This window comes from Peromyscus maniculatus, chromosome 6 (genome assembly GCF_049852395.1).
Source record: "Peromyscus maniculatus bairdii isolate BWxNUB_F1_BW_parent chromosome 6, HU_Pman_BW_mat_3.1, whole genome shotgun sequence".
Classification (NCBI taxonomy): domain Eukaryota; kingdom Metazoa; phylum Chordata; class Mammalia; order Rodentia; family Cricetidae; genus Peromyscus; species Peromyscus maniculatus.
Window position 1 is genome coordinate 44,637,362 of NC_134857.1, and position 27,144 is coordinate 44,664,505.

General features: G+C 41.2%; 1 protein-coding gene across 1 annotated transcript in view; it reads left to right on the forward strand.

The window, feature by feature from the left end:
- The window catches only part of Arhgef26 (Rho guanine nucleotide exchange factor 26), a 121,302-nt gene that overhangs the window by 70,808 nt on the left and 23,350 nt on the right, over window positions 1-27,144 (forward strand). Inside the window, exons 6-10 of the mRNA XM_006972608.4 lie at window positions 6,381-6,533; window positions 9,762-9,891; window positions 12,743-12,817; window positions 15,102-15,191; window positions 18,674-18,828. Of these exons, the coding sequence (XP_006972670.1) occupies window positions 6,381-6,533; window positions 9,762-9,891; window positions 12,743-12,817; window positions 15,102-15,191; window positions 18,674-18,828 (603 nt within the window). The remainder of the gene's footprint in view (window positions 1-6,380; window positions 6,534-9,761; window positions 9,892-12,742; window positions 12,818-15,101; window positions 15,192-18,673; window positions 18,829-27,144) is intronic.

Consider the following 27,144-nt stretch of genomic DNA (forward strand, 5'->3'; position numbering starts at 1 on the left):
ACTAATACCAATACTCTTCAAATTGTTCCACACTACAGAAACAGAAGGAACATTACCAAAATCTCTTTATGAGGCTACAGTTACCCTGATATCCAAACCACACATTGATACAACAAAGAAAGAGAATTACAGACCAATCTCCCTCATGAGCATTGGTGCAAAAATACTCAATAAAATAACTGGCTAACTGAATTCAGGAACACATCCAAAAATTATCCACCGTGACTAAGTAGGCTTCATCCCAGGGATGCAAGGATGATTCAACATACAAAAATCTGTCAATGTAATACACCATATAAACAAACTGAAAGAAAAAAGTACCACATGATCATCTCATTGGATGCTGAAAAAGCCTTTGACAAAATCCAACACCCCTTCATGATAAAGGTTCTAGAGAAATCAGGAATACAAGAAACATACCTAAACATAATAAAGGCAATTTACAGCAAGCCGACAGCCAACATCAAATTAAATGGAGTGAATCTCAAAACAATTCCACTAAAATCAGGAACAAGACAAGGCTGTCCACTCTCCCCATACTTATTCAATATAGTACTTGAAGTTCTAGCTAGAGCAATAAGATAACAAAAGGAGATCACGGGATACAAATTGGAAAGGAAGAAGTCAAACTTTCATTATTTGCAGATGATGTGATAGTATATATAAGTGACCTCAAAAATTCTACCAGGGAATTCCTACAGCTGATAAACTCCTTCAGTAAGGTGGCAGGATACAAGATTAACTAAAAAAAAAAAATCAGTAGCCCTCCTATATACAAATGAAAAATGGCCTAAGAAAGAAATCAGAGAAACATCACCCTTTACAATAGCCACAAATAATATAAAATACTTTGGGGTACCTCTTACTAAGCAAGTGAAAGACCTGTATGATAAGAACTTTTAAGTCCTGAAGAAAGAAATTGAAGAAGATATCAGAAAATGGAGAGATCTCCCATGCTCATGGATAGGTAGAATCAACATAGTAAAAATGGCAGTCTTACAAAAAGCAATGTACAGATTCATTGCAATCCCCATCAAAATCCTAACACAATACTTCACAGACTTAGAAAGAAAAATACTTAACTTTATATGGAAAAACAAAAAACCTAGGATCGCTAAAAGAATCCTGTATAATAAAGCAACCTCTGTAAAGTTTATAAAATTGGCGCAAAACATTGTGATAATGTTACAATACCAGTTTTAAGAGTTCAGTGACTAATGGGGAGCCGATGGGATACATGCAGAACTGTGAAAGCTGTACACGCAGACTGTAAATCTACATTCAGATCATTTCTGAACTAAGACTATCATCTCAGTTTATCTGTTGAGGTCAACCAGGAAACCCTAGAATATACCTTGATTTTTGCAAAAAACAAAATAGGGGGAGGGGTTTCTTCAGCATTTCAGTCCACGAGTAACAGTATCCTAACAGGCAAAGTGTTCTCTCACTGTCAACATAGAATGAACTGCTGCTGGAGGTCAACTTGGGTTTTAATTTGCATTAGCACTTACATGCATAGTAGTCCAAGTTGTTGACCTCATGACTTTAAAAAGTAACTCTAAAAAAGTAAAATGGCCCTTCTTGGAAGACTAAAGAAAGACATCCAGCCACAGTTGTAAAAAGTCTCATCAAAACAATATACCCTTTTATGAATTACTCCTCAATTAGAAAAAAAGTAGCCCCAAATAAGAAGCAGCTCTGAAAAAGAAAATATAACTTAAGATATTTGAAAAAATACTTGCAGCTTGATCTGCACTGACAATGATTGTCGAAGCCTAGCATTCAACATTTACAAATTCTCATTCACACACACAAAACACACTATTATCACACAACTTGTGTCTTGAGAGAATCTTCTGCTTTTTAAATCTTTGGCCTCCCAGTCAATCCCAAGTTCAACCAACTTTAACTAAAACTTCACTCAGAATTTCACCAAGCTTTTCACCCACACATTAATGCTTGTTGTATCTTTCATCAACTGTCAAAATCTGAAGCCTGCTCAGAGATCGCCAGGTAAAAGAAAATAAATGAAATACACAGAGGTTATTTCAAAACAGAACATAACCATCATCCAAAAAAAAAAAAAAAAGTCACGATTCCCGATTGGGATCATCTTTTGTTTCCCACGTTGGACTATTTAACACTCCGGCATTGGCCAAAGGACAAGAGAGCTGGTTCTGGAGCATACACTTTCTCACACAGATGTCCCCAGAGGAACACCAGAGACAAAGTCACGTGAGGCCTCTCCCGTACAGAGACTGTCTCACAGGGGCAGTGAGGGAGGATACCCACTAGTTTGTGGATAAACTTTACAGTGCAATATGTGTTCCTTTTCTGAGGCAAACCAAAGGTATATTTCTCAAGGTTCTGCTGCTAACAGCAGCGTTGATGGAGGACTTTTTATACAATTGTAATAGATAAAAATAAACCAGAAAGAAAGAAGAAAAAAAAAGTGGTGGAGGAAAAGGTGAACACTGCAAGAATACTCAAAAGGGCTGAGAGTTGCAAACGCCAAGAATGGCTTTGCATAGTAAATGGAATAGAACAGCTCTGAACTATAGCTTACTTTTCCTGGTTTGGTCTGACAGAATGATTGAATGCTTTTGTACAAAAATCAGAGCCTTAAAAACAAGGATTTGGTGAGATTGTAAAATGGTGTGCCACTTTGGCAAAACAGTTTGGTGGTTGGTCAAAATGCAAAACCTTGTTACTCTGTTACTCAACAATTCTACCCTTAGGAATATATCCTCAAACTACTGAAATGTGCACCTATGAAACATGTACATGAATGTTTACAGCAGTGTGTTGCTAATAGTAAAAAAGTTAAAACAACTCAAATAGCTATCAAATACTGGAGAGAAATAAAATGTGGCTTATTCATACAATAGAATATTATTAAGACATAAAAATGAATGAGAAACTGACAGATTAAATAACTTTGGTGAACCTTCATTAAAAAAAAAAAAATAAAGCAACCTCTGGAGGCATCATGATCCCTGACCTCAAGCTCTACTATAGAGCTATAGTAATAAAAACAGCTTGGTACTGGCATAAAAACCAACATGTGGACGCATGGAATCAAATTGAAGACCCTGACATTAATCTACACACCTGTGAACATATAATTTTCGACAAAGAAGCCAAAACTGTACCACGGAAAAAAGAAAGCATCTTCAACAAGTGAGTACTGGCATAACTGGATATCAACATGCAGAAGATCACAAATAGATCCATATCTGTCATCATGCACAAAACTCAAGTCCAAGTGGATCAAAGACCGCAACATAAATCCAGTTACACTGAACTTGATAGAAGAGAAAGTAGGAAGTAGTCTGGAACGAATTGGCACAGGAGATCGCTTCCTAAATATACCACCAGTAGCACAGATACTGAGAGTGACAATTAATAAATGGGACCTCCTAAAACTGAGAAGCTTTTGTAGAGCAAAGGACATGGTCAATAAGACCAAATGACAGCCTACAGAATGGGAAAAGATCTTCACCAACCCCTCATCGGACAGAGGGCCAATCTCTAAAATATATAAATAACTCAAAAAGCTAGACTTCAAAATTGAACAATCCAATTAAAAAATGGGCTACAGAGCTTAACAGAGAATTCACAACAGAAGAATCTCAAATGACTGAAAGACATTGAAGGAATTGCTCACCATCCTTAGTTATCAGGGAAATGCAAATCAAAACAACTCTGAGATACCATCTTACACCTGTCAGAATGGCTAAGATCAAAAACACTGAATACAGCTTATGTTGGAGAGGATGTGGAGAAAGGGGAACACTCCTCCATTGTTGGTGGCAAATGCAAACTTGTATAGCCTCTCTGGAAATCAGTATGGCGGTTTCTCAGAAAATTGGGAATAAGTCTTCCTCAAGACCCAGTTATACCACTCTTGGGCATATACCCAAGGAATGCTCAATCTTACCACAAGGACACATTCTCAGCTGTGTTCATATCAGCATTATTCGTAATAGCAAGAACCTGGAAACAACCTAGATGCCCCTCAACTGAAGAATGGATAAAGAAAATATGGCACATATACACAATGGAGTACTACTCAGCAGTAAAAAACAATGATATCATGAAATTTGCAGGCAAATGGATGGAACTAGAAAATATCATCTTGAGTGAGGTAACCTAGACTCAGAAGGACAAACATAGTATGTGCTCACTCATAAGTGGATACTAAATGTGAGGGAAGGGATGGCCAGATTGCAACCCACAACTCCAGAGAGGCTAGCGAACAGGAGGGACACATGGATGGCCCTGTGAAGGAGAAGTGGATGAGATCTACATTAGTGAACTGGGTGTAGAGGGATGGCAGAGGGTGAGGAGTGGGGGATGAGAACATAGGGAAATGGGAGGGTCGAGCTAGAACAGGGACAGAATGGGAGGGAAAGGAGGAAGATACCATGATAGATGAGGACATCTTGGGAATAGGAAGAGGCAGGGTGCTGGGGAGGCTCTCAGGAATCAACTACAAGGTTGACCCCACCTTGATCTGCTGGCAATGGTCCAGAAGGTGCCTGGGCCGGTTTACTCTGGTGACTACCCTAGCAAATAACCTAGCTGTCATCATAGAGCCTTTGTCCAGTGACTGATGGGGCAGAAACAGAGATCAATGGTCAGGCACCAGGCTGAGCTCCAGGAATCCAATTGATGAGAGAGAGGAGAGATATTGCAGGCAAGGGATGTCAAGATCATGATGGGAGGACGTGCAGAGATGACTGGCCACACTAGTGGAAGCCTATGATCTGTGGACTGGTGGCTGTGGAGCCTCTGGATACAAAAGATGGTTGTTTGGCTCGAACTGTTGGGGGGCACCCAGGCAGGGGGATTGGGATCTGTCCCTGGTCTATGGGCAGGCTTCTGGAACCTGGTGCCTGTGATGTGACACCTTGCACAGCCTTGGTGCAGTGGGAAGGGGCTTGGACCTGCCTAGGCTCAGTGTGCTGGGCTCTGCTGACTCTCCATGGGACACCTCGATTTGGGGCATGTGGGGATGCAGGGTGGCTTGGGAAAGAGGGCTGTGGGATGGGAGGAGGGAGGAGGGGGGAATCTGTGGATAGTATGTGGAGTGAGTAAAAAATTTCTTAATAAAGAAAAAAAAAAAAGAAAACCAAGTCTTTATTTCTCTTTATTCTACCACACCTCTGATTTATTGTAATTGCCCCCATGCTTCCCATCAGCCACTGCTGTGAGTGTTGAGAGGGGAAGGATTTTTTTACTCAGCTTTCATTTAGTGAGTTAATTTCCTCTGGTATATAATCCAGGTGCTTCTGTACTTGTTCTTGGTAGTACATGGTCATGTCTCGGTGTACACTTTTACTATTGAATTCCAGTCTCCCAGTTCATACCCACAAAGATTTGAAAGCAGAGATTCAAGCAGATGGTTATATGTAACTATTCAGTCATGGTGTTCTAAGGAACCATCAACAGTGATTTTCCAACCAGTGGTTATACTTGTGCATGTAAAGTGTGTGTGTAATGACTAAATCAGGCAACCCTAAATTACTGTTCCATCTGTCTCATATACAAGATCTGATTACTCTGAATTGCAGCCTAATTAAATTGTGGACATATTAAATACTATGCATATTAATGTATTTGAGATAACATTTTTATTTTGTAAAGGCATGTGAGATTGAGTTCTTTTCAGAGTCATTTTGTCAGCATTCACTTGGGTGCTTTGCATGTGTACATTTCCTCCTCTTGTCTGTTTTGGGGACAGGGCCTCATTGTTTTAGAGGCTGGCCATAGAACCTGCTATGCAGCCTAGGTTATACTTGCACCCTTGATTTTCCTGCCTTTACCACCCATTGCCGGGATTACAAACATGCATGGCCCTACTTCTGTAAGTGGCAAGACACTCTATAAGCCTGACCTTCCCTCCTCCATTGGGAGAGGGTTTTTTTTGTTTTTTGTTTTTTTTAATTTTTCGAGACAGGGTTTCTCTGTGTAGCTTTGCGCCTTTCCTGGGACTCACTTGGTAGCCCAGGCTGGCCTCGAACTCACAGAGATCCGCCTGGCTCTGCCTCCTGAGTGCTGGGATTAAAGGCGTGCGCCACCACCGCCCGGCCATTGGGAGAGTTCTTAAGATATAGGAATATCTGTTTATTTTTAAAATGTTCCCAAAGGCAGAAAAACATTCAGGATTATCAGTGTTTTAAGATCAAAGCTTAAAGCAATAATGTCTATAATAGATTTAAATTCAGACAGAAGTTTCAATGCTTTTTCTTTGTAGGAGGATTGTTTTCATTTAAACACTGTGTAGTGTTATTATTTTTAAACGCTTTATGAGGATAATTGTTGTTTCTTAAGTTTAAAGAAGAAATATAAATGCTTTTCCTTTTCTTTTTTTCCAGATTCTTTACAGAGTTAGAAGCAAGACATCAGAATAACATCTTCATAGATGATATAAGTGACATTGTAGAAAAACATACGGCATCCACATTTGATCCCTATGTGAAATACTGCACCAATGAAGTCTACCAACAGAGAACACTACAGAAGTTGTTGTAAGCAGGTTTTGATCGTCTAACCTACTTTTGATTAAAGCTCATTGATAAGAGATTAATTACTCATAGACATAGACATGCCTCCTAGTAGACTGTTTCCTCCTTGAGTGATGTGTAAGAGAGAGTCTCGAGAGATTTCTCTCTTAAGCAGTTAGAAAATTAAAGTATGATGAAGTCCTGCCCCACCCCTACCCTTAGTTGTCCAGAGACTTGACTCATCCTAACTCAACCTCCCACTTTTCTAAGCAAGTGGCCATTAAGTGGTTTGCCAGAGGCCAAGGGGGTTCTTAAGTGGACCAGAGCGAGACACTAGGATCCAGGGTTTCCCTTACTATTCTAGCCTCTGTAAGCTGTTTACAAGAATTGTAGGATCCACCTCCCTCACCCTGGGCAGATAGGGATGAGTTCCTGCTGGAGGGTTTAAAAGAACAGAAGAAAAAGACAAGCTTGAAGATTTGAATTATGCCACAATTAGGAGCCATGCATTCTGTTTCCCTCCATACTTCTTTTCTTTTTAGATTATTGAGAGTTACAGAAGAATCAACAATTCTTTAGCAGTTTATACACTTTTATTTTCAGAGGCCCCAGTTGTCATAAGTAGTTATTTTACATTGTTGTTGTCCACCCTAAACCCAGTTTGGGACTTCCTGGCTATTGTTTTTCTCACTTTTTCTTGGAGTAGTGACATTTATGGAGCCTCTGGTCACTCCAGGCTAGGTGTGAGATCTTTGAAGAGGCTAAGGGGATGGTGACAACGTGTTAGGAGAATGGGGAGCTCAGGACCAAAACATGGAGATTAACATATGGAAACAAAAAAACAAAAAAAGTTACTTTCCAGAGGAAGACTGGAAACTTCCCCATCTGGGTTTCTTGTGAGGAACATCATGGGTGAGAACAGCTCTTCAGATACAAACTTGGGTGAAGCTGCTGTTACGCGAATGTCCTACAAAAGAATCATGCCCCTGGAGGCTCAACACTTTCCCTCTCGCCCACTCCCACCCTTGGGAGCACTTTTCCTTTCTTAATAAGCTGTTTGTTTGTGTTTCTGTTTATAAGCATATATCCAGCCTGGAATCAGGTGCCCTCTGAACTCATCCTTGGCTCAGCACTTCTAATCGTGCTTACCCTGACACTGTGGGCTCACCTTTTTGCCATTCAGCTCCTTGTCAGCTGCCATTGCAAAAGGCAAGACTCTCGGTCTTCCTCTTCCCTAGCTCTGTCCCCCAGGTACCTGCCAAGGTTTCCACTTGCCTACCCCTGGTATTTTTCTCTCAAACTAACAACTGCCCTTGAACTTCCTTCCAAGTCTACTTTTAAATTATTTTATTAGTGAAACTAATAACCCAAAGGTGGCCTCAGTTTTCCTGATAACAATGATTGTTCCCAACTTGGTAAGGAGGGCTGATAATGCTGTCTCCCTGCCACCTCCCTATGTCCTGCTTCATGGGTAGGGTGGAAACCCCGGCTGGCATCTTTTATGTGAAGAAGGGCCCACTTGCACTTTGGGGATTTCAAAGCCTGATAAGTCTGTTGTCGTGGCTTCTCAGGGATTGCAGGGTATTTAGCCCAATATCTGACTTCTACCCCCTTGATGTCAAAAATGTCTCCAGATTTGTCTGACCTTTCTCTTACCTTTACCCCACACCTGGCTAGGGCCCTGTAGCTGAACATACACGTTCATGCTTGAAAGCAAAGCCCTGAATTAGGGAGGATGTTGCTTTTCATCTTGTTTTGCAGGATTTTAAGAAATATGTGACTAGTTACTGCTGTGTATTATGTGACTCTCAAAAATAGATTTTTGTCTAGATTACCTTAATCAAAGCATCATGGGAGGGAGCTTTCCCATGGAAATTAGTGTTTGTGTCTTTAGGGGCATTCAAGGTTGGGACATTAACTTCCCACTTCAGCAGCATGTTAGAAACCCTAGAAATCTTCAAGCCCAGTCAGCAAAGATGCTCAAGTCCACCCCAGATTTCTTAATCAGAACCCTTTGGGCGTGGGAGGAGCCTGAGACCTGTGTGGCTTAAATGTGCAACCTACATGAAGCTTATTTTTAATTTCCTAAAAATCTTTTTAAAACTTTTGAGGATAGGATATTTAAAAGTAATCAGTGTGAGAAAATAAAAATAAGACATTTCTGTGTAACTTCTCTTAATTTGATATTCTGGATGTTTCACACTTTATTTTTAGTGGACTTGAACCACAACATCTAATTTTCAAATCACATTTCTTTTTTTTTTTTTTTATAAAATGGTCATTATGGCCACTGTCCTTCCCAGTTCTGAAGAGTCCAGAACTGAACTGTTCTGAAACCCCATTGGCAGAGGGCTGTGAATGCTGCAGACTTCCATAGGAGCAAAGTGGTGGGACTGAGGGTCAGAAAACTTCAATTTGACTTCATTCTGTTGTTTTTGCTAAGTTGTGGCAAGTTATAATCCTTGTGAGCACCATTCTCTTGGAAATGCCCCCCTCACCCCCCTTTAAGGTTCTACAGACAGCTCCGCTGAGATTCTCTATGAGTATCTGGCAACACTGCATGGATATATGCCAGTGTCATGGCCATTTCAACTCAGTGGGAGATGAAGAGAAATATTCTGGCTTATGTGGCCGGAGGGTTTCCTGGCTAGACATGTCTGTAATCCTAGGACTCAGGAGGACTTCAAGCTGGAGGCCAGCCTGAAGAGCATCACCCTCCAAAAACCTACAGCCCTCAAACAATGAAGCAAACACACAAAAAAGTTTTCTTTGTTAGAAAGAGGATGTTTGGAAAGGTTAAACATCTCTTGAAAATCTTACCTCAGTGATATTTCTTTCTTGGGTCTGCCCAGGGCCAGAAGAGTGGTATGAAGTATGATTATGTGCTGGTGGAGTGTGTTTGTACATGATCAAGTATGGGATCTGATCTGTTTATGCTAACTCATAGTTGACATGCTCTCTGTTACAATACTGTGTCATCTTGTTTACATCCCAATTTTACAAATATCTAGTTCATATGTTTTATTATTAATATTGTTATGGGACACCACATCTTATTTTTATCATTAAATATAAAAGGCAGAAAAGTCACTGGTGTTTCCCAGTGTATTATGATTTATGTTGGTCTTATATTAAGAATCATTGGTAATGTGGGAATTGACCTCAGTATTTGGCAATGTGTTTTTGTTTGCTTTTGAGCTTTCAAAGGAAATATTTTAAAGTGTTTTTTTTTTCCTGCTTTTCTCCTCACAGAGCTACCAACCCCTCCTTTAAGGAAGTATTGTCACGGATTGAGTCTCATGAAGACTGCAGGAACTTACCCATGATCTCTTTCCTCATTCTCCCCATGCAGAGAGTGACCCGCCTTCCCCTGCTGATGGATGTAAGGCAGGATTTGATGGCTTTGTTCTCTGGATATTAGCCGCTACAAATCTGATTAATTAATATACTGTTATTCTGCTTAAATTGATAGATGCATATTTCTTTTATAAAACCCCTTAATTGAGAAGATGTTGTTCAGTTGGAAAGTCTGTCTATGTTTGAGATCACTAGAGTTTATTGTTAGTTTAGACTTGTGTGGTCACTCTGGTGAAACTTGCTTACATTACCCACTTTTTTTTTTGAATGGAAATAATTTTAGCTTTTTGAGGTCAAGAGACTGGGATTCCATTTCTGCCTGAGCCACTAAGCATGAGACCTTGGACAAGTCACTTTGTTTTAGATCCCTTGTGTCTTAAACACTTCAAGATGCTTTGGGCCCAATTTTTCCTGATGTGATAAGGAATAAACTAGTCTCGACCATGCACTGTGTAAAGTGGGGAAAAAGCCCAACATCCTTTTGGTATTAGGTGACAGTCATAACATTAGGTGAAAGTTTGACTTTGAATAATGGCAAGGCATGCTGAGGGGAGGGTTAGGAGACCATCTGGCCTGGGATAGGGCCTGCTTAGCCCGTGGGCAGATAGTGTGCCTTTTGATCTAACTAGGACAGTTTGTCACAGAAGTACTTTAAAATTGGGTCGTTATATTGGCACCGTATCAGTTTTTATGTACTTGATCTTACAGACCAAAACACAGGCTGAAAATTTATCAGAGATACATAATTGAGTAAAATTGCAAAAATAGGTTCCTTTTTCCATATTCCACTGTGAAGTACTGGGATGCTCTCAAACAAAAGTGAAAGTGCAAATGATGGTCACTTTTACTCTGTCACAGTTGTGTGACAGTGTTCTCAGTTATTTCAGAGTTCTAATTCATAAGCCCTTCCTTGGTCCTCTCTTAGTCACCGCAGCTACTGTGTTTACTCCCATAATTTAGGAAAAATTTTCCCCCACATAAACATAGTCACAGCTGGTTAACATTCTGAGAAATGCATGGCTAGCAATGCCAGTGCCTTGTAGTATCACCGAATTTAATTAATAGTATCTACTAATACAACCTCAGCATCCCTAGGAGAAATAATCTTGCAAGTTTTCTATGCGGTTCATTATTGGCCCAATGAGTAACTTGGAGTTTCGAAAAATCTGATTGGTTTTTTAGATTAGTATTTATTCTATCTAAAGAAAGAATGCATTAGTAATTAATTAAACAAAATCAAATTTGGAGACCAGAATGGTATTCCTGTTTCTAACACACCATACTGCACAATGTTGGATATTTATGGCATGGTTACATAGTGGGTTCTTTATGCTTTTGTATCATAATTCTGCCTGAGATTCTGAGTGAAGCTGTAGTCTTTCTTCTCGGATAATTAATGTATGCACACAATTTTATGTACATTTTTTAATCATATAGATTACAGTGAAGGATGTCTGCCCTCATGGAAATAAACCAATATTTTTTTTTACTATTGCTGTTATATCCATTAAAGGGTATAAAATAGATTTTGTAATCATGAACAGGGTTTTAAAAGTGCAATAGAACAGAATATGAAGTATTTGATATGTACATGGCTTATAATGTGATTAAATATTGTTTCTAAAAACCTTGCCTAATTTATGTGTACATAGGAACTGGTTGTAGTATAAATGCATTCTTTATAATAGTTCAAAATTTTGAAAGGAAGAATCACTAGAATAAACCCATAGATGATGAACTGTACACTTCTGTCATGCAATGGTCCCACTGCCAGACTTCCAGATTTACAGACTGCTTTCATTGGTAGTTAAGGCCCAGGGGCCTGCTAGTTCTTAACTATATTCTGCCCTGCCTGATGCCTGTTGCCCTCATCTGTTTCCCATATGTGAGAACCCAGGCAGAATCCAGCACTGTCTCTTAAATTTCACCTCGTTAGGAAATTTACTTAAATCTGTTGAAGTGGATGGACATTTTAAAACAATTACATTGGTTCCCTGAGCTTTCAAAGTTATATGTACAAGCTGAGTGTTCCTTACTAAGAATGCTTGCAGGAAGATGTGTTTTACATTTTTGAATACTTTTGGAATATTTTTATATGTATAATGAGGTGTCATGGGAATGGGGCCCAAGACTAAACATGAAATTCATTTGTGTTTCAAGCATAACTTGTATACATATTCTAAAGGCAGTTGTATGTATCTAATAATATCGTGCATGAAGCAAGTTTCTTGGTGTGTAGTTTTCCATTTGGGGTGTTCTGACAATCAAAAAGTTTGCATTTTTTAAGATTTAGGATTTCAGATTTTCATATTCCATACATTCACATTTCAGCTTATCTTTAATTGGTCATCAGAATTGGGACTCTTGTTGGTAGACAGCCATATGCCAGGCACTTAGATAGGATGTGTTCATCACTTAACTCTTAGAACAGGGATGGGGAGGTGGCTCTGGAAAGCGCCTGTTCAGCATGGGCAAGGCCAGGTTGGATCCCTGGACAGGGAACAAAACGAGGCAAAGCATCAGCCTCTTGCAATAGCCTATGTTGTATCTGGCATTGCTGCAGTTTACAGAGAAGGAAAACGACGCTTATCTATGGCCAGTCACTTGCCCATGGTTAAATAGCTAACATAAGGCAGGTCTGAGATTTGCTACCCGACCTACTGACCTCTGAAGTCTTCTCTCTATTTTAGATGGATTCATTTCAGCTTTATGTATTTAAAGAATATTTTCTAGTTCTGTTAGTTGCATTTTGATATCCTCATCCCCAATATTGTGTCCAAAAATAGTGCTTTGTATGAATAAGAGAAAATGGCTAAATAGTAATTTATTTTGCTTCATGTGACAAACCAATTGGTTTTACTTCCTTTACTTCTTAGACTATATGTCAGAAAACACCTAAGGACTCTCCGAAGTATGAAGTCTGCAAAAGGGCCTTGAAGGAAGTAAGCAAGGTAACTGTTTACCATGATAGAAAACATGTAGAAAGCTTGGAAGAATCTAGCAGGTTTGTGCTTGCTAAAAAGACTGAGATTCACACAGTTCAATTTATTCAAATCCATTGCTATGTTGGTTGTTTCAGACTGGTTTTGTGTTATGTGCTCGTCCATATCTCACTATGTCTGGTGTGTTAATAGCTGTTTGTTGATGCTCACTTTCAACAAGTATTTATTGAACATAAACCACTACACCAGGAATAATACTGGCCTCTGAATATGTGGTGACAAGGCAGGTGTGGTTATTGCATTCATGGTATGTGCACAATAAAGAGAAAGACATACATTAAATAGAAATCCACTAGAGGGTGTTGAGTGATATGGGAGGCAAGGACAGAGTGATGTTTTAATGGATTTACAGCAAAAATAACTGTGAGCCAGAGGGTGAAGGAGTGTCTTGGGTGTAGAGACCCAAATGTAGGTGTTGGAGAATTTGAAGAACTCATTGAGAGAGGGAGAGAGGGGAAGGAAGGGAGGGAGGGAGGGAAAGAAGAAAGGAAGGAGGGAAAGTAGGATGGAAAGAGGAAGGGAGGACATGGGAGGAGCCTGTTACACATGTCAGGGACTTGGGGGCTATAATAAAGATGATGATGAAGCTATGGATTTATGTAAGAAGGTGGAAAGAAATTATGTGTGTGTGTGTGTGTGTGTGTGTGTGTGTGTGTGTGTGTGTGTGTGTGTGTGTGTAAATGTATATATACAGTAGGCTTGGAATTAGTGAGTACTTTGAAGGAAGGTGTCACGGAAATATAATCCTTGATTAGAAAACTGGGTCATTTTCTCTTTTTATCACTATGGAAAGACAAATTCCATTCTGAACGTATAATGCAGAACCTATATAAAACTTGTGTTCTGGGTGAGAGCTCAGGGAACAGACACAAATTGGAGACCTGGGTTGGGGAACCCTCAGCATAGGTGACATTCGAGGTTGGAGTGTGAAGGGCTTTACCTAGGATGAGGATGCAGAATAGTAAGTCCAGTAGCCCATGGTATTAAACAGGGAACACGAATATGGAGTCTTATTTGGATGAAAGTAACCAGCACAGGCGATGTAAAAACAAATGAGACATGCCCGAGTAAAAGAAAACAGAACGGCCTAGAAAATGTCTAAACAGTTAGATCGTGGACACCCCTGAGAGAGAAAGATGAGTATGACTTAGCCATTTACAGGGTTCATCCTCATCGAAATACATTGAGCAATGACTGGGGTGTGCAGCAGTAAAATCAGCTGCCACTGGTGGCTAGCTACTTCAGGAATCAGATCTGGCATGGAAAGAGAAAGAGTTGTGGCTAAAAGGGAAGTCATATTTATTTAAAGATAGAAAAAATGTATGTTTAGTTGCTGTTAGGCACATGGTAGCTGAGAAAGCAGAAAAAGGTATGGTCCCCCATGTGGATGGCATATGAACAGAGCACAGATGAGTGGCGACTGCAGGTGCCAGAAACTTCCTAGTTACCTCCTTTTGCTTGCTTCCTACACAAACGGGAAAGATCTTCACTCCACTTTATTATAAAGAACTATTTCTTTTTATCGACTTTAAATAGATTCATTATCTTACTTATCTTTGAAAGCCAGTTTGCAAAATTTAGGGTTAGTGCAGTAACCCAAATATACACTAAGTGTTCATCAAAGGACCATGGATCCATTTCTTTGCAGATAATCCAGTATTTCTGATTGAACAGAGCTACCCTTAGCTGGGTGTCCTTGAAGAATTACCTAGAGTGCCCTCTTCCAGCATCTCTTTGTGGTCCCATGCTTTACGTGCAACACTGTGTTTAGATTTTTGCCTTTGAAGTTGCTAGCCTGCTTCCTGCTGTCTGGTCTGGGAGAGAGGAGCTGTAGCTTGCCCTGAGGTGGAATGGGGTTCTCTAGGTAAAGATGAAGCTAGGCAGAGGACAGGATCAGAATAGATGGAGACCTAGAGTCTGTGATGAAACCCCCATGTAGTGGTTGTGGAGCCACAGAGGAAACAGCCCTGAAACTCTTCAGAGTCCTTTACCCAACTCCCAGCCCCCATTGTTCACTCCTGGTTGCACGCTCCATATCTGAGCACCGTGTCCCAGTTGGGTGGCACTGTGTGTTCTGTATCAGAAATGGATTCCTGGAACTTCTAGAGGGTAGATGATTTTCAGGGAGAGATCTGAAGTTGAAAATGAGCTTTCTTGGGAGAGAAGGGGCCATAGAAAGTAAAGTAAAGAGGTGTCTCTTCCTGTCTCTTCACCCTGCTGTGCTGTGTTCCAGTTGGTGCGGCTCTGCAATGAAGGAGCCCGGAAGATGGAAAGGACGGAGATGATGTACACCATTAATTCCCAGCTGGAATTTAAAATCAAGGTAGCCTGCTGTCCGTGTTTGTTGTGTTACTGCTGCTTACATCTTGTCTAAACAGAGAAAGCCGAGTCTAACGAGGTAAACTGGAACTAGCTTTTCAAAGAAGGACTATCAGTTGAAAAGAGCAGCTGACAGAGGACCGACCACCCAGATGCCTAGGGGAGTCTCCAGGCTTCTCTCCAGGCCACGACAGTGTGGCTTTTCCCAGGACACCACCAGACAGTTAAACTAGTTGAAGCGGATAGTTGGTAAAGGAGAGTCCTCAAGCGTTGTCAGTAGGTCCTGCCGAATAATGGTATCCCCTGGGCTGGACCAGGATATTCTAAACCAAGTAAGAAACTACTTTGTGCAGAAAAGATAGTTTTTTCAAGCATGTTTTTTCATACAACTCTTTTTTGCATCCATGCCACCTGCTAGCCGAAAGTGACAGTGAATGGGAAACCTGGGCCATGGCTCATTCTTTGTCTGGAGTTCGTAATGAATAAGCTTACGATTGTAATTCTATTTTGTTATATAACACACAAATTTAAGGCAATTTAAAATGGCCCTGTATTTTTCCTAGCGAAACTTTCTAACTTACACAGTAGTTTCCTGGTGATCAGCGGGTCATGGTATTCTGCAGAAGGCACACTCTCTGCCATGGTACAGAGTTTGGGAACCGCTGATAGGGGGCAGCCACAGCCTCTTATTGTATAAGCAAAGAAAGCAAACCCCAGAGAGCAGCTGTCAACAATGTCACTCAACCAGTGGTAGTCCACATCACGATGAGTGTGAAATCAGGCTAAGGGCCCAGGTGTCCTGAGTGATGGGTGGTGTACACCCTTCCATTGTAAGACCCTGATTGCCGCCATCTAAATGCAGATTCATAATTCATAAAACAGATTATTGACTAATTCAGACCACTTGGAAATGTCATTTAGCACAACTTATGGCCTTCTAAGTTGGATAATAAGACTAATACCTTATTGTCTTGGTGGAGAGTAATGAACATTTTTATTCAGTTCATTTTAAAGATGAGAAAATTAGAAGTTCAAAGAAGTTGAGTGACTTGTTCCAGAATTATGCACACAATCCCGTGTGCTTGGTTAAGATAACACCCGCGGAGTAATGAAGGTCTTAATGAAGGTCTTCCAACATAGAACAAATCTAGAAGTCATGAAGGGAAAACAGTGCCTAGTTCATTAGGTAAAAATGTATAGAGCTATAAACCTTTTGTTTATAGAGGAGCAATAAAGACAGACAATAGAGGCAGCTTGTAGAAGGGGAAGAAGCAGCTGCAACCTTGTTCATCCAGTATTCATACCATACCTCACATGAAAACAGTGTCAAGGAAAGGAGAGGGGACACACTGGAAAAGACAAGTTAGAGAGCCACTGCCAGAGCGGCATGACAAATCATGATTAAGGTTTTTAAAAATGACTTTGCATTCAGAAAGAAATTGCTAATGGGCATTAGGATCCCAAGCAATCCAGAAATGTGAGAAGATGTTGTATTGGTGAAATTATAGGATCAGCATTTTGCAGGCTGCTGGTAGAAATGATTGTCACAGTCCCGGAGCATACTGTCAGATTTACAAAGCTAGTTATTATAAACCAGCGATTCTGCTTCCGGGAGTTTATTCTGTACTGGTGAATATAAAGATTATATAGCTATTCACGTAGCATTTGTTTTAGCAGAGGATCAGAAACAATCCAGCTATTTGTCATAGAGGATTGATTACATCAACATGAAGCAGAATAGAACTACTCAATTTTGGGGGAAGCAAAAGATGATTGAGGTTTTAGGTACCTATGGAAAGTAATCATATATATCATTAAGTTTTTTTTTTTAAGTTGTTAAAAAAAAGTAGTTTTTGCCAAAGAAATTTCTGGAGAGGCATGGAAAGATCTAGCATCTTCTATTTCCTGTAGAGGCAGGAGTCAGTGTGTGGGAACTGGGTGGGTGAGAAAGAGCGGGAATAGGCGGCTTTTCACACAATGCTTCACATCGTATTTTTGCTTTCAAAGGAAGAAGACATTCTGAAAGCTACTCTCAATTTTGGGTAAATAAGTGAAATTTTACTATTTCCTAGTGGAATACAGGGACTCCAAAAATCAATCTACTTTAAAACAACAAAGCAATGAAAAACTCGTTACCTAGTTCCTAAACAAAGAATTGTCATAGGGTGGCATATATGGTGGAACACCTTCCTAACTGTCCTTTGTTCCGACTCAGGATTGATGCGCAATGGCAGGACAGCCTTGTACTTGCAGCAGGTGCAACAGTCGGGACCTAACCTGACACGTGTGTGTTTGTAGTGATTCCTAAACACACTGGTCAGAGTTATCGTAAGCAATCATTTCTCTATTGCCCTACAGGGCTCTGCTGTACCAGTCAAAAAATTGTGGGATTCAATTTTTAGGAGCTGGAAACCCAGGACTCGCCTTAAAAGCTAGTATGCAAAGCTCTGTTTTAGCCATAAGCTTTCATCTTCCTTGTTGAATTTGTACATAGCTGATGAACAACCTTCTAATAAAAGCCCTTTATAAAGTTGGAAAAGTATGAAACCCGTTCTCAACTTCTTCATTTCCTCCTTAATATCCTCAGTTTCCTTTAGCCATTTTTAATCATTTTTCACTTAACAGGATGACATCTGCTGTACCGTGTTACCATGCCTGTGTTCTGTGTAACTAAGAGCTTTCGCCTATTTTATGGATATATATATATATATATGTTGTTAAATCACATTTTTGGCAGTATGAATTTCTAGTAACTTTATTTTGTTTTTGAAAAAAAGAAAGAACTCGAAAGGGTACAAATTATCCTGTGGCTTTGAGAGTTTTCCAGTTGGCTTGTACAAAACTGAATAGAGGAAAAGGAGAATGTAATTCCTTGGATGCAGCCTTTTGTGTGAGACTGAGGGGTTCCTTAGAAGAACTCCACTTTCATAGCCAGAAAGTGAAATAGGTGAGGTTTTCAGGGATGTATTTACACAGTAGAAACTCCATAACCTTAAAAACAGGTGCTCACAAGAAAATGGCTGAGTAGATTTCTGGAGACAAAACATACGTTTTGTGGGGTTTTTTTCTCCTTGAAAAATCCTTTGATGGTTCATAAAGTGAACACAGACTTTTAGATGTCTCGTGGTAACTACAGGTGTCTACAGATTTCCATATGTCTCTATTCTTTGACATATTTACAATAACTGATAGATTTCACCACTAAGTTTTTTTAAGTGACTCCAATTTTCTTTTGTAGTTCAGAGTTAATAGAAGAGTCATAATTTTGTGACCCAATAACATTTTCTTGTGGTTTCAGTTTTGTATGGACAAGCTAATAAGTTTTTAGTGTTGAAAAATAAATCTGTATTTTCTCCTGGAGAATGTACCATATCCAATTGCATTTTGCAACTATTTGCCTATAAAATAATGATTTTGTGCCTTTTGACTATAATGTCTTACTGGTCTTCACTTGGATGTGGGCACTGAGTTTTCCTCTCTTTCTAGCCTTTTCCCCTCGTCTCCTCTTCCCGGTGGTTGGTGAAAAGAGGGGAGTTGACAGCCTATGTGGAAGACACGATGCTGTTCTCCAAGAGGATGTCCAAACAACAAGTCTACTTCTTCCTCTTCAACGATGTGCTTATTATCACTAAGAAGAAGAGGTGAGCTGGTCAAGTGTTGCCTGTTCGGGCACCATCCCCAAAAGCCTGAGTGGTAGATGTATAGATCCTAAGTGTTGAGTCAAAGTCACATCTGTCCTTCACTGTCTCTAAGTACAAGTACAGTTAAGACTTGCATCATTGTGAACCTCGTAATCCCAGCCACCCTCTACTGAGCTTTTACCGAGTACAAGCCAGTGCTCTGGGCGTCTGATGGATCCACATCACTCAGTTCTCCTGCCATGCCTGAGGAAGCTGCACTCTATCAAAATAAATGGTTAAGGACATGGCTAGGGACAACTCGGGTATGCCTTGTGACTTAATTTAAAAGATGTTCTTAATGGTTATTCACCTAAGAAATGTGCCCCTGAATGACAAGACGTTGAGTGTACTTCCCTTCCTGGGGGATGAAGTACCTCAGCTGATTGGTAAGTATTTTTTTTCTCCTTCTGCTTTTCTGTTCTGCAATTGATGTCTTCTTTAAAGAGATGACCAGGAGGAATACCATATAAGCCTTATCTTTAAAGTTTTTGTTTTCTCAAACAGTTTCCATTCCCAGGACGGACACACACACACACACACACACACACACACACACACACACACACACACACATACACTCACACACACATACACACACGCCTTATCTCTGCCTTTCTCCAAGGAATAGTCTCTGTCACATGTATCACATGATGACATTTACTTACATATAGCTACGTTTCCTTTTGGTATAAGATACATTTTACATCTTTGTTAGACTATAGACTGGAAATAAAAATGGAAAACTGTGGGTCATTTCCATGTATGAAGGAAATGGGATAACTGATGGCATACGATAGAATGGGTGGTTCCAAGAGTAAAATTTCAACAGTAGAAATAGACTTTCTATGAAATTATTAAATAAATGTCCAAATTTATCATGGGATATTTATTCTAATCCTAGTTCTGAGTTGCTGACTGTGTTGACTGATGAGTCAAAATTAAACATAACAGAGATTGAGCTTCTAATTTAATCAGACTATATTATGAATTATTCAGTTGTATACTATCTTAGGATTTGTGTTGCTGTGAAGAGACCACAGCAACTCTTACAAAGGAAGACATTTAATTGAGGGAGCAGCTTACAGTTCAGAGGTTCAGTTCATTATCATCATGGCAGGGAACATGGGGGCATGTAGGCAGACATGATGCTGGAGAAAGTAGCTGGGAGTCCTACATCTTGAAGGCAACAGGAAGTGGTCTGTGTCTCACAGGGTGATATCTTGAGCACATATGAGACCTCAAAACCTGCCCCTACAGTGACACACTTCCTCCAATAAGGCCATACCTACTCCAACAAAGCCACACCTCCTAATAGTACCACTCCCTGTGAGCTTATGGGGGCCAATTATATTCAAACTACCACATACATACCTAGGACAGTAGAACAGGAACTTTTATGGTCTACCCCCAAAAGCAAGTCCAGGAGGAAAGGGTTTACTTTATTTTACGTTTCCACGTAATTGTTCACCACAGGGAAAAGTCAGGGCAGGGACCTTGAGGCAGGAACTAATGCAGAGACCATGGAGGAGTGCTGTTTACTGGCTAGGCCAAGGCTTGTTTATACCACCCAGTACTACCTGCCCAGGAACGGCACTGCCTGTCGTAGGGTGGACCCACCAACGTTAATTGTTAATCAAGAAAATGCCCCCACAAGCTTGTCTACAGGCCAGCTGGGGAGAGGCGGTTTCTTAGGTGAGGTTCCCTCTTCCCAAAGGCCTAGCAAGTACACCATGTTTTCTTGACTTTCATAGAGATTTTTTTTTCTCAGAGTCGTGGGGGTTTTAGACAGTTTCTCTAGTTAGCTGAGGCTACCCTGAAGCTCACCGTGTAGCCAGGTTGGCCTCTGTCCATCACTTCTGTCTCATCTTATTTAATGCTGGGATTACACTGTGTACTACCATGCTTGACTTTCAACATAAGGTAAGTTAGGGAGCACAGTTATGTGTGTCCTTTCAAGTGTCAGAACTCTTCGTTTCTAACATCTTCCAGCTGTCTCAGTGGACTCAGAGTTTGAACTAATCGTTTGAGTTGAGTGATAAAATAATGATTGACAATACTGTGCCAATATTAAATATTAGAATCATTCTGACTGTGTTGACTGACAAATTGATGAAAGTTATGATCTTTAGAGATAGTTCTAAAACCAGGGTAGTGCAGCTTTATTCTTGAACCTGCACAGAACTAGTCAATAAATACAGAATTAAGGCAGATGTTATTTTACTTAACTCATTTTGCTCTTCACCGGTGGCTTTGCCATTATATTTCATGTTTATCCAGTTATGCCAAATTCATGTGCTCAAATAGTTTTTTGAAACTGTAATCTCTGTGACAGAAAGAGCAAGGGATATATTCCCAGTGGAGAGGGCAACCTGAGCACCGAATTAACTTTCGTCAAGACTGGTATTTTCTTGCCCCATCCATGAGTGCATCGTGTGTCTCATGTCCTTTCAGCTGAGGAAATACCATCAGAGACTGCTTGTTCATGACGTGAGTCTGTGGGAAAGAGGCTTGATAAACAGGCAGGGTTTGAAATGTACAGTATGTACTGCTGTATTTACACAGTAGCTTCAAGGAGGCAACTGCAGATGCCTGGCATGCCAGAGGCAGCAGCGAAGGAGATATAGCCGCTTTGAGTCAGGCAGTAATTCAGACGTGTCTACAAGGGAGAGATAAGGGATGGTTATCTGTGCCAGCTCTCGAGGGCTGACCCAACCACCCACGGACGGATTGGAATTATAAGGTTTAGGCAAGGAGCTTAGCTGCTGGGATTCCAGTAGTTTTTAGCATAAGGAGGCTTTCTTTCCAGCTACTGAGAGTGACTCCATGGGAGGACCGTTATTCTTCCTCCTCCAGTCCAAACTGGCAATAGTTTGTACTGTACACATTTCCTAGTTGGCTGAGTGTGTGGCCTTCGGCATAGAGCTGGTGTTTGCAGAGCAGGTTCGGCAGTTAGCCCCATGGGGGTGTCTTCAAAGACAGTGGTGTTTTTTTTCTTTTTGTTTTTTATTTTTTTCTGTTTTTTTCTTTATTTATCTGTTTATTTATTTACTTATTGGTTTTTCGAGACAGGGTCTCTCTGTGTAGCTTTGTGCCTTTCCTGGAACTTGCTTTGTAGACCAGGTTGGCCTCGAACTCACAGAGATCCACTTGCCTCTGCCTCCCGAGTACTGGGATTAGTTTTTTGGTTTTTTTTACTTTTTTAGATTAGAAGAAAACAAAAAAATTTTTTTTATCAGATCTAAGTTGCTTGTTAGTCATTTTGTTAATAGTTTATTCTGTTCTATAAAATTTCAAAGGCATGCATCTAATTTGACTGCTTTTGCTGAGAAAGTGAACTCTTTGGTGTTTGAAGCTGTGCCCAGAAGCCGCCTGGGTCCCACTAGATCCTGACCTCAGCAGTGTTGCGGTAGGGCCGGTGCGTCTTTACTGCGGGGTGGCCCTGTGATGTAGTTAGAGTTAAGCAGTATCTCTGGTCTCTCTCCACCATTTGCTAATAGCACCTCTTCCCAGTGTGATAACAAAACCATCTCCAGGAGTTTTCACCTGCCTCCCCGCGTGAAAGCCACTTCAGAACAACCCCAGACCTTAAGCCAGCTTTGCTTTCTGAGCACCATTGGTGCATGTCGGTGCATGCCTTGACACAGCAGTAATAGTAATACTGTATTATATTCGTGACAGGGTACCAGATAGTAGTGGACTAGTGTGTCCTCACATATAGTAGCTGACATGTGCCAGTGGTAACACAATAAGCTGGCTCTTGACTCTACACACATATGCAGCCTTATGGAGTTAAGTACGATTGGTCCTATTTCCTAAGACCTTCATTGGTTAGAACTCCCCAAGTTTGTGAGGCAGTTTACTGTCTTTTCATTTAGTGCCTTGTATATGCCTGGTCTTTTCTCCTAATTCTATCTGAAGCAGAGAGCAGATGCAGTGTCCCTGGGTGGGTCTCTTTACAGCTGCTGTATTATAGTTCTACAGTGAGTGGCTTAGGGGTCCGGAAGGGCCAGCCCCACCCCTTTCAGCTCCCAATGGCTCCAAACGTTCTTTCCAGTCTGCCTGTGTTTCCATATAACCTGCTTCTCTGCTATGCCTCTGTGTGTCTCTGAGTCTCCCACCTCTCATCACTCAGTTCTTGGATACAGAGCCTGCTTCAGTACACCATGACTTGATTACATCTGCAAAGGCTTTATCTCTAAATAAGGCAACTTTCAAAGTGCCAGGAGTTAGGACGCCATCCTTGCGGGGCATTTATCCACCAACCCCACAGTTCCCCAGAGTTTTCTTGAGTGTGAGCAGCAGGAAATATTAGATAGAAAGATTTAGATTGTGGAGATAAACAGAAAATACAAGATAGCCTCGAAAGGTCCTGGAACCTATTCCAACCGGCCTTGACTGTCTCTGCCCCAGGGTATTTATAGAGATGCCGAAGGGTGGAGCAAAAGACCTCCCCTGAGCACAGCCAAGTGCAAACCATCTCAGATGCCTGCACTCAGGCCCGTGGTCTAATCATCCTCTCTATGCAGACCTGCTGGGTAAAGCCACTAGGAACCTGAAAAAGGGTTCCGACATATCCTTCTTCTTTGCAGCATACAATCCGACCCACTGACTCCTGGCCACTTACCATCACCTTACTTATACATAGTTAAGAAATGGGCAGTAATGGCCTAAGGTAGTTCTGGGGCCACATGTTTCTTTTACACCAAATCACTCCATTTTTTTTAGAATAGTTTTCAGAGTGTTGTCATGGTCATGTGATTTAAACTTCTCTGTTTGGTGGTTTCACAGATTTCTCTCATATTTCTCCATCAAATGTCACCTTCTCCTGGATCCATCACTCCCTTTTTAGTAAACAGTCCCTCTGTCCTCTGGGTGCAATGGCAAAACCTAAAAGATGACCTTCCTGTCTGTGTTTGCTGGACTCCCACAGGCAGTTCATCACAGGCCTTCTGTGCAGCTCATGAAATGCCTTCTCTTTCATATCACCACTGCCCTTATGCCAACTCTTTCCACTTTTTACCAGATAGACCCAACTGGCACCAGGCACTTTCCCTCTGTTGAGGACGAACCAGTCAGACTGATGCCGTCTTAGTCAGTGTTCCAGTGCTGCGGAGAGATGCCATGACCACAGCAGCTCTTACATAGGAGAGAATTTGAATGGGGCTTGCTTACAGTTTCAGAGGTTTAGTCCGTTGTTGGCATGGCAGGGGCATGGCAGCATGCAAGCAGACGTGGTGTGGGAGAAAGAACTAAGGATTCCACATCTGGATCCACATGCAGCAGGCAGAGAGAGAGACTAGCTCTGGCTTGGGTTTCTGAAAACCTAAAGCCCACCAGCAGTGACACACTTCCTCCAATAAGGCCACACCTACTCCCAACAAGGCCACACATCCTGATCCTTTCAAATAGTGCCGCTCCCTATGAGCCTATAGGGGCCATTTTCACCCAGCCCACCACAGGTGACCAAACAGAAGTCCCATTACATGGAGACACTATTCGTTCTGTCTCATGTCTGGAACTTCTTGGAGTCTTGGTCTGGCCTTGCCCTCCAGAGTGTGTGTAAGTTGTCTTCTGTCTTCCTCACCGTGGAGTTGGTATTCCTAGGGAATTGTTGGTGGGGCAATGATTCAGATTATTTCTCCTGGGGGTCCTTTTGAGGATACTTGTGTTGAATCACAGCTATGGTGTCTTAGGCAGTTGAGGTGCGGCTGATGTGTGGGTTTGTCTTTTTGTGTATGTCTCTGTAAGCCTTTCCTTGTGTATTCTTGTCATTCACTTTGGCTCAGGCTCAGACTTCAGGAAGGATATTTATGTCTTTGTCTTGAGTATTGTCTTTATAAATAATAAACTTTCATTCTCTTTTTGTTTTTCTCTTTCTCTTCCTACCTTCTTCTTTTTCAACACATATTGCAGACTATCCTCTAACTCACTCTGTAGCCAAGGATGACACTATGCTTCTGTTCCTTCTGCTTCCACCTTGAGAGGGTTAAGATTATGGATGTGGACCACCACAGTTTTATATGCTTCTGGGAATAGAACCCAGGACTTTGTACATTGTAGGCAGGCACTCTACCAACTCAGCTATGTCCCAGTTCCTAAATAAACACTAATAACTTAATCTTGATAAAAAACAGAGTTGTGCCTTGTTAGTGATGTGGCTTCTGACTTTTTCTGGAACATAACTCATACTTCTCTGTAAATGCCATGTAGCTTCAGTTCACAAAAACTAAGACTTTTTGTAAAACTGCTCCACAGAGGTAATTTTTACTTCTGATTTTTATTATAGTATCGACGAATGTTTTAGGCTACCAGTAAATGTGTCCTCGTATAATAGGGCTTAAGCAGTAAAAATACTGAATTATCACACACATACCCCCACTTGCAGCCCCAAAACAAAACCAGAGAAATGAAGCAGGTTTAAGAAATCATGCATGCTCTTTCCTTCATTGGGAAACTCATTGTTGGATCATGCACTCGGCTTTCAGCAGAATTCCCAAATAACAGTGGCTCAAATAATAGTGATGTTGGTTTTCACATGGTACATGAGGGATGGAAGTCCAGGCTCATTCATTATCCAGAGCTCAGCCCCTGTCTATCCACAGTTAATCTGGGGTCCAGGCTTGCTTTCTGCCCCTATGCATAGAGTCTCATGCTTGCTGATGTCTGCAGCAGGAGGGTGTCAGCCAATGATAGGAAGCTGTGTAGAAATAGGAAAAAATAGTACTAGAAACCTTTAAATTTTTAAAAATTCTTTTGAGAAGTTTAGACCCGAGTACTGTATTTATATAATTACCACCCATCTCTCTTCCCTGTTCAGCTCCTTCCGTGTCTCCACCCCGTATTCTCACAAATTCATGACCACTTTCTCTTTACTATTGCTATACATACGAATAACAGATGATATTTCCAACTGCTGAGTTCATTTTGTGTTGTATGAATGCACATGTGTTTAGGGATGCCTACTTAGGATGAGGTAGCCAACCAGGAGGCTCCTAACTGGAGGAAACTGGTTCCCCCTCCCTTTGCAGTCATTGAGAACTTGCAGTCATTGAGTCCTGTGACATTTCCCCTTTCCACACTGGCATGGTGACTGACGTTGCCGTATGAAGGTCTTAGCCATTTGGGCAGCCATGTTGTTGAAGCTCCGTGGGTGCAGCTTCCCTGACCATGTGTAAAAGATACTATCTTGCAGTGGGCCTTCTCATCCTCTGGCTCTTAGAGTCTCTCTGCCCCTCTTTTGTCAAGTTTCCTTTAACTTAGGGGTCGCCTTGTACATGTATCGGTTGGGGGTCAGTTGTAGCTCTATGCCTTTAAGTCCTGTGCGCGAAGTGTATGGTGTCCTCAACAATAGTTTTTCCTTCAAGTTCTGGGAGGCACGCAAAGGCAACAGCAATAGCCTGTATTGTTTTGGGAGTCTCTTGGAGGCCCCCTGACCAACAACTAAAAGGGGAGTTTTCCTTGCTTAGCCCTGGAGGGTTTTTTTTTTTTTTTTTTTTTTTTTTAGGTTATCTGTTGCTTTTAAGGGGAGCATTGTTCACCCTGTGTGGCAGAACTCCATTTAAACCACGCACACACAAACACCCACATTATGCATGCATATTTAAGTAAGTTTTTAAAGTGTTTCCCTACATTGTTTTAAAACATCCTTAGTGTTATCTTCCTTTTCTCCATCCCCCTCCGCATTACCCTTCCTCTGTCCTCCCTAATTAAAGCCCCTCCCCCATTTTCTTCTTTGGCTTCTTCAGAGCATCCCAGTACCCCTTCTCTAAAGCTCCTTCCTACCCTCCGTGATCCCCTTCTGCTTTCCTGGTTTCTATGGTTACACCAGGTTAAACACATCTAAAGATTCAGAGCTGGGATCCACAAGTAAGAGAAGACATTCAACATCCATCCTTCTGGGTCTGGGATACCTCAATCAGTACAACGTTTTCTAGTTCCCGCATTTGTGTTTTATGCAAAATTGCATCATAAATTGGCATTTACCTGCAAATTTCATCTTTCTTTGTACCTGAATATTCCATCGCGTGCATGTACCACATTTTCACTACCGGTTCTTTAGTCGGGGGCCATGTAGGTTGTTTGCTTTTCCTAGCTACTGTGAATAAAGCAAGACTGAGAACGGCGGGGCAAGTTTTCCTGTAGTGGAGTATCAAGTCCTTTGGGCCTGTGCCGCGGAGTGGGAAAGCTGGGCTGTGCAGTAGAGCTACTTACAGCTTTCTGGGAGTTTTCCACCCCACGTTCAGAGTGGCTGCCCCACTTTGCAGTCCGACCAGCAGT